Source organism: Athene cunicularia (assembly GCF_003259725.1).
Source record: "Athene cunicularia isolate RWA chromosome 20 unlocalized genomic scaffold, athCun1 chr20_part2, whole genome shotgun sequence".
Classification (NCBI taxonomy): domain Eukaryota; kingdom Metazoa; phylum Chordata; class Aves; order Strigiformes; family Strigidae; genus Athene; species Athene cunicularia.
The window spans coordinates 694,210-704,974 of NW_020799126.1; the positions used below are offsets into that span (position 1 = coordinate 694,210).

A 10,765-nucleotide genomic window follows, 5' to 3' on the forward strand; every position below is an offset into this window, starting at 1 on the left:
CCCCCCTCCCCTCCAGCCCTGCGGCGCCGGCTTCTCCCGAATCCACACCGAGGGGGGTTGGACACTTGTGTGGCCCTTGTCGGGGTTTGTCCCGCCCGGTCCTAGTCAGGGCTCAGCAGATTTTCTGTCCCCGGTGATGGAGCTGTGCTTCCTCCTTGCCAGGGGAAGGGGAGGGAGGGACAGACGCCAGCTCACAAGTCACGGTGGTGAATTTTGCATTGACGAGGTTGAGCACTGCGTCCACGGCTGGACACAGCTGTAGGGCGAGAAGAAAGGTGTGAGAAAACCATGGAGGTTCCTGGTGGGAGCAGAGCTTCGCGGCTGCCAGACCAGCGCAGCTCCCACCCAGAAGCACCAGGACCCTCCACCATCGATTACCCAGACAAGGGCTTGCCTCGCTTTTCTCTGTCCTTGGCTGAATTGGGTTATTCTGGAGTAAACCTGCCTTAAGCTGAGCAAAGAACAGGGCCAGACCCCCCCCCCAGAAACCCAACAAAATCAACCGACTTTATGACACAAGTTAAGAGGCTGCAAGTCTGCCCTTTGACAAGCCTGTAGGAACAAGGTGCTCAGCACGGAGCTCAGCTCTGTCCGAGCATCCCATCCCTCCCCGCCGGGCTGGGACGAGGAGGCTTTAGGCAGCGACTGCATGAACCCAGTAACTGCTCGAAACGCCCCCTTTTACCAGCCTGCGAGCTCCTTTGTGTGGCAAAAATGGGAAATCTGTTACAGCCCAGTGAGAGGAGGAGGAGGAGGAGGAGGAGGAGGTGATCTCCAGGAAACAGGGATGGGAGGAGGACCGGACTTACCAGACCTGGCAGCACCTTCTGAAGGGTCTTGTCCAGAAATTTGCTCATGACTCTGGGCAGCATGCCGGGCAGAGACAGCATGTCAGCCCACACGGCCGTTATGCACAGGGCAATAATTATTTACTATCAACAGATCAAGGGGTAAGAAAGTCAAGCACTAAAGAAACCTATCTGGTGTGGATTCGACCAAAATGTCTAATAAAAGATGTTTTCTGTCTTTACAAACCTTTTCTCAAGAATGCCATCTTCTGGCTTTAAAAAAAGCTAAAAGCCTCCCTGCCTAAAAGAAGCTCTGATACGCCCAGGAGGACAGACAGCACTTAACTGGGGGCTCGTGCCGAAGGTGAATGTTGTGTGGAATAACGCAGACAGAGCTGGCCTGAACTGGAGCATAAACCATTTCGGTTTCCTTAGCAGAAAAAACGAACAGTGAAAAGTGTTTGTGTCCTGTAAAAACCCACACCTGGAGACCGAAAAGTTCAACCATGCAGTTACCCGCCTCTTGGGAATTATTAATATCGGAAAATTATCGCTATCAGCGTGTTGCGCTTCGGGCCTCACCTGCTGGGGAGGTCGGTTTTAACGCCGACGCGAGCGACGTGGCAGGTCCCGGGGCTGCCCGCGCCGTCCCGCCGCAGCCGCTGCCGGCCATCAGGTTTGCGGCCAGAGCCAGGTCCACGATTCTCCCTGTAAAGGGGCTCAGAGCAAAGCTCGCTCACGCGGGGCCAAGCCCTGGGAGCGGCCCAGCCCGGCCCAGCCTCGCTCCCTGCGGGCATCGGCCCCGCTCACCTTCTCCCTGTGATGGTTGTTTGGCCATGAGGAGCCCCGAGCCCGGCAGGGGCGTCAGCGAGATCACCGGGGGACGGAGACCTTTCACCTTCAGCCTGCGGAGAAAAACGGAGGAAAATGAGGGGGAAAGAGGAGCTGGCAGAGCAGCCAGGCCGGGCTGCTCACAGCAAAGTCACCTATCGCTGGCACTGCCGCCACCAGCTTTATTTATCCTTCCGCCTCTGGTTTAAGCTTTCCATCTAAAACCACTTTTAAATTGAGAAACACGTTTCTTCCCAACAAGTTTAATTTTGAAGAAAATTTGGAAAAAAACGTGTTGACATTCAGAACGTCCCCATGCCTTCAGCCAGCTCGGATCTGCGGGATGAAGGGCCGGGTCTGATCCCCCCAAAATTCTGGGGTCCCTCAGATTATCACGGACAGAAGCCGGGCACCGCCGGCTGGGAGAGCAAACCTTGCCCCGCACCGCAGCGCCGCTGCAGCAGCCCCGGCCGCGCCAAGGCAGGAGCCGACGCGCTTTGTTGCCTTTAAGTTATAGTTTCTCCATGTATTTGTAGACACGACCATGCAGAAAATCACCGGCTTTAATATCACACTTGTTAGCGGGGAGTGATTCGTTTCTGCCTCCAGGCTGACACTTCCCAACCTTCTGCTTTTATTTCCTCGTTCCCAGGTTCAGGCTCGTGGTGTAATGCTGCTGATCATCACTCACCCCGAGACGCCTCCCATGGGTTTGGCGTTTGGCTTTTTTTTCGCAGCTTCCTCTGCCATTTTCTGCAGAACATCACTCTCACTCAGAGCAGGGGAGACGGCTGGAAGATTTGCACAAGATGAGGAGTTCAACACAAAACCTCCAGCGAGGAGCCTGTGCCGGAGGGCGGGGGGACTCCCCGCTGCACCCTATAACACACCGTTGTTAACGCATTCCCCTTCCAAGGCCCCCAGGCAGCAGCAGGACGCTCCGCATGCTCTAAATTCGATTACAGCAATTCTGCCGTCCCCGGGGGACGGCCAGAGCGCGGCGGGCGCGTGCTGCACACACACTGATTTCGGACATGAGACATGGGGGCATTTTCATGTTCCCACCTGAACATACCGCGGGGGGGAGACAACCCGCGTGCCCGTGTCAGGGCGTCACGGCCGCAGGGTCCCGCTTCAGCAGCCCCACGGGGACGTAGACCTGGGGGAAGCGGCTCCCGCTGCAGGTCAGGGGCAGCGCCCGGGGTGCAGGCTGGGGCTGAGCTGGGGGCGCTGAGCTAGGGGATGCCGGCCGGGCAGCACAGGGCAGCCCCTCGCTGCGGCGCAGCGCTGCCCGTTTGTCCTCACGGACTCGTGCCCATGCCCCGACGCTAACGTGAGCGCCCGCTTACCGCGGCCAATCGTTCCGACATCGATCCTGATGACAGCGCCCGGGCCAGCAGCTCCCCCCGGCCACGCCAGCCAGCCCCCCAGGAGTAAAACGCACCAAAGCTCAACATCTGAGCCGGTCCGGCTGCCCACGGAGCTCCAGAGGTGGCAGAGGCTCCCAGGAGTGTGCGAGCGTCAACAGACAGAGACAGCGACCTGGAGATGGCTCCCAAAGCGCGCATCGGGGCTCAACGCTGCGCTCACGCTAGAGGAAAGCGAGCAGGGCTCCGGGCAAGCCCGGCAGAGCTACACGAGCCAAACCCCGGCCTCAATACAGGAATCACCCCCAAAACTCAGTGAACGCCCCAGAGCAGCCCCACCAGGATGTGCCTGTGTCCTGCATCACCCACCCCGGGGTTGGTACCCAAGCAGGGCACTAACCCTTCCTCTTCCACAAGCACCAGAGCTGCTCGTGACGCCTCAAAGCCGCCGCGGAGAAAGGGCTGGAGCTGCCTGGGGCAGCAGGGGGCTGGGTGGGTCTCGCGGCCACCCCGAGCCTTGGCCGTAGGAGCGGCAGGAGAGCTCACGGCTGTTGGCCGTGGCACGAGGCGTGATGAGCCTTCCCAGGGCTGCGGACACGGCTCCACCTCTGCTCCCGCTGGCCGCCCGCTTCTTGCTCGCACTGGAGGGAAATGCCGTGAGCTGGGGCACGACGGGGAATCCTGCAGGGAAGGGCCCCGCCGTCCCCTCACCCAGAGAGTCCCCAGGGGTTGTCCAAGCTTTGTGCTGATCTGGAGAGAGACGAGAAACACCCTGTATACAAACGCTGCCCGAGAGAGGGGAAAACCAAATGAAGTAAAGGGCTGGGTAATTACCGTGGTGTAAGCTAATCCCCGAGTGTTTCTGACATCCGCCAATACAAATAATTGCAGTAATAAATTTGAAAGTCTGGGTAAGCCCTCAGGCCTCGGGCACCAGGCAAGTGCTCCCAGCGAAGCCAGCGCTCTTGCTCAACGCCCAGGAAGAGCCAACAGAGACTTCCATGTCAAGGCTGAAAGATAATCCTGATCTGCTTAATTACATGGTACGGACAGACACGGGGGCGAGGAGAAACCTAAGACGTGTGATAAATTCTGCCCCGTGTAACTGTGACTCCTGGGACGAGGGACTTTCGCTCCTCAAAGGTTCATGGAACTTGTGCAAATGCTGGGGGAGGATGTGGGATCAGCGGGTGGATAACCCCCTGGAAAATGTGGTAATCTCAGGAATATTCTCACTGATTTCAGCAGGGTTGGAGCGAGGCTGGGAAGAACCATCCCCTGCCCAGAGAACAGGCTTCTCAGCCCCAACCCCGTCCCCATCCCGCCGCGGGAGAGCCACGCGTGCCGCCAGACCTCGGACAGGCTGCACGGAGCTCTCCTCGGGCTGCCCCCGCACCCGCCCTGCCTGAGCCGGGGCGAGTGGCCACCACGGCGGGCTCACCCGCCCCCCCGGGTACCCCAGCCAGCAGGACCCGGCTCTGCCAGGCCCGAGTAATTTAGTTCTTCATTTCTGTATAAAACGTGTCATGAGGTTTAATCTGTCATTACCTCCCTCCCAGTGATGCACTCGTGGCTCTGCTGAGCCCAGACAGGGAGATTTACATCTTATCCAGCAGGAGTGGAAGATTTATAGATAATTCCCGATAAGGAACGCATCATGCCAGAAAGACACTTTTGTGCTAGTAACTTGATCAGTCATTATGCTGCAAGTTGACATCTAATTAAGCCTCCACAGGGATCGTCAAGTCCAGAACAGCTCTTCAGGAGGAGAAAATCCACCTCTGAGCACCACGGTGCCATCTCGTCCTGGCAGCTTATCCCCAGACCCTTGCACTGCGGTAAATGATAACAACGCTCCACAGATAAATCTCCAGCGCTGCTTCGGGAAGAGCTGCTGGTATTACCTACGCTGAAACAAGGTACAGCAGGGCACATTTCCAGCCGCTGCTTGAAAGCACAGCAAAGACTTATTTCTCGGAGACTCCTCTAGGTTGTGTCCACGTCCCTACCCAAATCGGGGACCACAAAACGCCTCCCCCATGGCCCCAGGGGACTCCTCCACAGGTTATAACTTTCTCAATGGATTTACTTTTCTGAAGGCATTTCTTGCCTCTAAACAGGCTGCGCACATCCGCGTAGAGCGTAAATCCTGACCTCCCTCGGTAGCCTGCAAGACATGGCTCCTCATATTTTCTCTGCACGGCTGTCTGGATGCCTTCAATGGGAATGCACGACATGGCTGAAACCTGTTCTCGTGGCATGTCTGTGCCGTGCTGAGAAGGAACTGGGCTGGCGAGAGCCAAAGGCTTCGAGCGTGTCGAGATGCACCTGGAGCCAGCGCCCAATAAGTCACTTCACCCGCGCACAAAGGACAATGGTTGCCTCCCCGGGCAGCAGGTGTTTCAACAAGCACCGAACACCTCACCCCGCTGCCAAGGGATTCAGACCAAAATGGGCAACTCAACCCTCTCTGGAAGACGGGTCATGCCTCAAAGCTCACAAATATGGGGAGGGGGGGGCGAGTCAGAGCACGGAGCGTGAAGGGGAGCTGGGCGAGGCCATGGAGGGTGCACTTACGTGGCATTCACAGGTAGTGCATGCTCTGCCCTCCGGGCTGAAAGGAAGCCAGGAGAACACGATGGGCCCCAAGCACAGGAGGGAGAGGGACTCTGACTCCCCTTATCAGAGAGGGTGGACATCACCCACCATTTTTTCTACCGGTTGTAATAAATATTGCCAGTGGCTTTTGGTTGGGAACGGGTTAGAGAGGAAGGAATTACTGCACGTGGGCCATTCTGGAGGTTAGAGGAGATACCTTGAAAAAAACCAGATCTTCTGTCTGGTCTAAAACTCACTGAACCCAACAGAAACACTCCTGTTGCCCTCAACAGACTCACCCAGGCCTGACGGCAGCATCTTCGATGAACTGGCAAGACCCCCATCAGCGCAACGCGCGGACGTCTCAGCCCTGCTGGTCCGAGCTGCCCGGCCGGGAGAGCGACACAAACCGCAGCGGCTTCTTGCCGGGGCGGCCACGGTGCTGCGCAGAAAGCGCGGCTGCAGAGCAACGAGGCCAACGTTCGCTTTCTAAATGTTTGATTTCCTGGCACCCTGCACCCAGAGACCTTTCTTTGTGCTCCTCAGCAGCTCCAGAGGGAAGGCAAGCTGCCCCAGCACCTGCTGGTCAATATTTCACCTCACCAGGTCACCGGCCACCGCAGTCACGTACACGGGGAAACAATAAAAACGGCAAATGAAGCAAAGGGCCGCCCGCTGTCCTGGCGTGCAGCCCCTTTGCCAGGTTCTGCCCCACCACCTGCGCCAGGAGGGTATTTAAAGCCAGCTCGACCCCTCGTGAGGCCACGGCGAGACACGGCCGGCGTTAGAAGAATGGGAAGATTGGCCAGGAAAGGTAAAGACGCCTCTGCACGCCGGAGAGCTCGGCGCAGGCGCGGCCGGTGCTTACTTGGGGGTGTCTCTGTGAGGGTCAGTTCCCATCAGAAGTTCCCTTTTCTGCAAAGGCTGGTGTAAATATGTGCGTTTCCTGCAGGCTGAACTTTCTGAATTACTTGTTTTCTTAATATTGTAAGAGCATTACAAACGTTGTAAAAAGTTCTCAGCTGTTTTTCAGAGGGGTAGATCAAACTTTCACCTTTTTTTTTTTTTTTCAGTTAATTTTAGCTCCTCTTTATGTGTTAGTTTTATACCATTTAGGCCATTATACGCTCCTCAGCAGGCAGGGTACGGCTGCAAGCACCGCTCTGCCTCACGGACTTGCGGGGGGGTTTCAAGGCTGAGCCTTCTGTTAGTGCTTTTGAATCCCCAGGTGCCACCCGCAACAAGCTGAGGACCACAAACCCAAGCCAGGAGCGGGTCCGTGGCTCCCGAGCGTGGCCTCAGTGGCCTGGCCAGGGTCACGCTGCTCTGACCAAGCTGCTGCTGGTTCCCTCCTCCCCCTCCAGGCGCCGGCACGGCGAAGCTCCGCACCCTGAGCATCCTCCTGAGCCTCCTGGTCCCCGCTCACCCCGCCAGGTCACCCGACTGCGGCGGCATCCTCACCCCCTCAGGCCTGAGCTACCGTAAGTCCAGACCCTCCCTCACTGTCAGCAGCATCTTTCTGTTCCAAACCGCCACCAGAAACTTACGCCATTAATGAGCTCAGTGTCATCGCCCCCTCTCCAGAGCCAGTAACTGGGGGGTTCGGCAGGGGTGGAAGTGCCACCTGGACGGATTTCAGTCTGTCCATCTCTGTGCGTCAGACCACAAGCCCCAGAGGGTCTCGTAAAACAGCACCCACCCTATTCCACAGTTGCTGAAGTTTCCAAGGCGCACGCGGAGGCAGTTCTCAGGCAGGACCTCGTGGCCTCGACAGCCCCAGACCTGATTCTCGGCTCCCCAAAGTCCAGCAGGTGAGTCCGTGGCTCTGCCTTGCCCAGGCTTCGCCACCGTGCCACTGGTTCAGCTGGTGCTTAGCGGGAGCACTTCGCATCGCCTCACAAAAGGCGTTTTGCCAGCAAGGGCAAAAATCCTGCTGGCGACCAACGTGGCTGTTTGCCAGAGCAGTTCAGAAACAAGGTCCTGGCTCCTCCTCCGGGGTCTAAGGGCAGCACCCCAGTGCCTCCCAGTTCCACCCCCGGGCTCTGATTTACCTGTGCAGATCCCACGGGGCGTGGGGTTTGCCCGTTGTGAGAGCCGCCAGGAACTGCGCATCAGCCTGTCCGCCCGTCCCCAACACCTTCCCTCTGCTCCGGCAGGGACCGAGTTACCTCCGTGACGGTGGCCGCGCTGTCTCTGTCCCTCGTCCCTGACGCTGGGCTGCGCCTGAGCATCGATGTGGACCTCGGCGTCACCCCCGCCCCGTGAGTGCCAGGGATGGGGGGCTGGAAGCTGCCCAAGCTCCCGGCCGGAGCGATGGGGCCGCATCCGGCACCGGATCCAGCCCCTGCGGGAGCAGGGGGCGCTGGGGCGAGCGGGGCCCGGAGTAGCCCCCTGGCTCCAGCCGCCGCCTCCCGCCCCGGCGCAGCTCCGCCACCAAGGTGATGAGACTTTCCATCCTGGCCGACTTCCACGTGGAAATGAACCCCGAGGGGAACCTGGAGCTGGTGACCTCTGCCTGCAAACCCACCGTGGAGGAGATGCAGAGCACGGAGGAGACGGAAAGGTCGACCCCGCGGTTTTCCTTGTTACGGGGTCTGGGTAACGGGGGAAAAGAAGAAACAGAGGCACAAGCGTTTCCAGGCAGGAAGGGGATATGACTAAGGTCTGCTCGCTGCCCTCAAAGCTTACCAAAAATTTATCTTTATGGGAGGAACTTCGTTCCGCTTGCAGGTTTCCCCCATTTTTAGAGAGTTTAATTATTTCGTAAGGGAGTGCATCTTTTAAAGAAGGGTAGCAGGAAGTCCAATGGCAATTCTTCAGTGTTTTAGGATTCAGAATTGTAATCACAGCTTAATAGATGATAGAAAGTAAAGGTAATACTGTCTCTGGATGCCTTTGGGGTGAGGTAAAAGATGCTCACCTGCCCTTGGCTGAGCTGGGTCTCCCCTAACTTCTTCCGTTCTGTTGTTTCCATCCAGCAAGTCCTCTAGTTCAGAAACGGACAAGGAGCTTAACGTCGATAAGGTAAGATAATGCTTGTAACGGTGTGAGACAGGAGAAGTTGGATGGTTCTGTGAGAATCAGAGCACTTAAAGTCAAGCTGGTGCTTTGCCAGGTGCCCCCACAGCCCTGCACGTGGGGTGAGGAGCAGCAGCCCCGTGGTCACCGGACGCCGCTGAGCGGATGGACAACAGCGACACCCGTGTCCGAGGGCTCGGGGGACGGCAGGTGCCAGCAGACCCTCCTGCCCACCTACCAGCTCTTTGTTCTTCATTCCACAGATCTGCCTGGAGGTCTCCAAACTGCTGCTTTCCCCAAATGAACAGCTGATGTCTCTGACGGGTGAGTGTCGGGCTTCCAGTCTCGTTAGGGACTGAGGGCTTCAGGGCTCGTTCTGGGGCCAGTCACGGGATGGGACGAGCTCCCACCCTGCAGCAGCGGCTCTGCCGCCATCACCCCCCGGGGACCCGCTCCCTCCGCCCGCTCCCTCTCCCTGTCTCTTTACTTGGGAAACCCAGATGCTTCCCAGCCCCAACCTGCCCTCACTGGTCCCCTCCACTTTCTGAGCACCCCTCTGCTGGGTTTGCAGCTCCCTTCCCCGTCACGGCAAGCTGCCAGGTCCAGTACATGCCCCTGGCTGCACCCATGTTCTCCGAGCAGGGAATCACCATCTCCTTGCAAGTAAGTCCTCGCCTCCCAGCGCCCACAGCCCAGCTCCAGGCTTTGGGAGAGCCGCTTCCTCCCTGTGCTACGTGCCCCAAGACCCCTCCAACTCCTTTTCTCCTTGCCCGTGTCCCTGCAGACGACCTTCCAGGTGGCAGGGATGGCAATCCCCCTGCCCATCAGCCCTGTGCCCTTCAGCATGCCCGAGCCGGTGAGCTCCAGCCCTTCCCACCTCACCTTGGCTTTCTCCGAGCACTTCTACACCAGCCTCTTCTTCGCCCTGGAAATAGCCGGAGACTTCAACATGACCATCCCGGTGAGTAGAGCAAGTGAGCAAGGAAGGAGTAAAAAATACGTGTTTGGTGGGACAGTCCTGCCCCATGAATGGCTTGGAGGAGCCGTGTGCCCCACGAAGAAACAAGAGTGTGTGTCTGAGCACCCTGGCAGCCACAGCCCCCCACCCCTGTGCTCCCAAAACCATTGCTGGTCTAGTGATGCGGGAGAACGTGCCATGAGGAGAAACCCGATGGTGCTCCGAGTGTGCAGGAAGGCCCCAGCCCAGTGCTCACCACAGCTGTGCTGGGCACGAGCCCCGGCACGGCAGCCCAGGCAGGTCACAAGCCCTGCTTTATCTTTCAGAGCCCGCTGACCACCGCCACCCTGGCACAGAAGATCACTCAGGTTCGTTGCCGTTGCTCCAAGAGGCGCAGCCCCAGCTCGGGCAGTGCCCCCCGGCCGCCTGCCCACCACCCCGGGGGCACAGGGTACCCCTGCCGGGCACAGAAATAACCCCCCTCCCTCGGCAGATGGGCTCCCTCTTCCAGGAGGAGCAGCCGGTGGTGCTGCAGGCCGTGTTCAGGAGCTCGCCCCGCGTGGTGCTGGAGGAAGGCAAAGCAGCCCTGAAGCTCTTCCTCACCGTCCACATCGGGACTGGAGCACCGGCTTTCCAGAGCTTCCTGAGCGTGAACGTGGTGAGTGTGCCCTGAGTGTGCCCTGTGAGTGTGCCCTGTGAGCCCAACTGCTGATTTACCTCGTGGTCCCAAGCCGGGCGCCAGGAGCAGGTGGCAGCACGTGGCTGGGCGCGTCACACCCCGCTCATCAAAACTGAGCCAGGACTGTTCTCTCACTCGGCTCCCGCCCTCTTCTCCCCGTGCAGGACATGTCTGCAGGCCTCGTCCTCAGCGTCGCCAGCACCAGGATGATGATCTCTGCAGCGGTGACAGAGTAATGACCCAGCCACCCCACCCCAGGGGCAGGGAAAGGAGAGGCAAAGCCGTCCGGGGAACGTCTTAGTTTGGGCACCGCAGGGGCAGCTCTGCCCGGGGGGAACGGCGAGACTCCAGTAACGTGGCTGGAGAGAAAAGGGGAACTTGCAGCCGTCACCCCCCGCGCCCAGCACAGGCGACAGGCACAGGCCAACACCGTCACCTCCGCCTGTCCCTGCCCCAGCCCCGGCGCCGCTGCCGGGAAACACGGGCTGGGGGGCTCCGGGGGGCTCCAGGGGGCCCGGCCCCAGCC

General features: G+C 59.0%; 1 protein-coding gene across 1 annotated transcript in view; it reads left to right on the forward strand.

Annotated features, from left to right (window-relative positions):
• The first annotated feature begins 6,376 nt into the window (after window positions 1–6,376).
• The window catches only part of LOC113487680 (protein TENP-like), a 5,845-nt gene continuing 1,456 nt past the window's right edge, over window positions 6,377–10,765 (forward strand). The window contains exons 1-12 of the mRNA XM_026862363.1: window positions 6,377–6,398; window positions 6,949–7,065; window positions 7,296–7,395; window positions 7,741–7,845; window positions 8,010–8,147; window positions 8,563–8,608; window positions 8,866–8,926; window positions 9,174–9,265; window positions 9,387–9,563; window positions 9,887–9,928; window positions 10,054–10,218; window positions 10,404–10,471. Coding sequence (XP_026718164.1) covers window positions 6,377–6,398; window positions 6,949–7,065; window positions 7,296–7,395; window positions 7,741–7,845; window positions 8,010–8,147; window positions 8,563–8,608; window positions 8,866–8,926; window positions 9,174–9,265; window positions 9,387–9,563; window positions 9,887–9,928; window positions 10,054–10,218; window positions 10,404–10,471 — 1,133 coding nt within the window. The remainder of the gene's footprint in view (window positions 6,399–6,948; window positions 7,066–7,295; window positions 7,396–7,740; window positions 7,846–8,009; window positions 8,148–8,562; window positions 8,609–8,865; window positions 8,927–9,173; window positions 9,266–9,386; window positions 9,564–9,886; window positions 9,929–10,053; window positions 10,219–10,403; window positions 10,472–10,765) is intronic.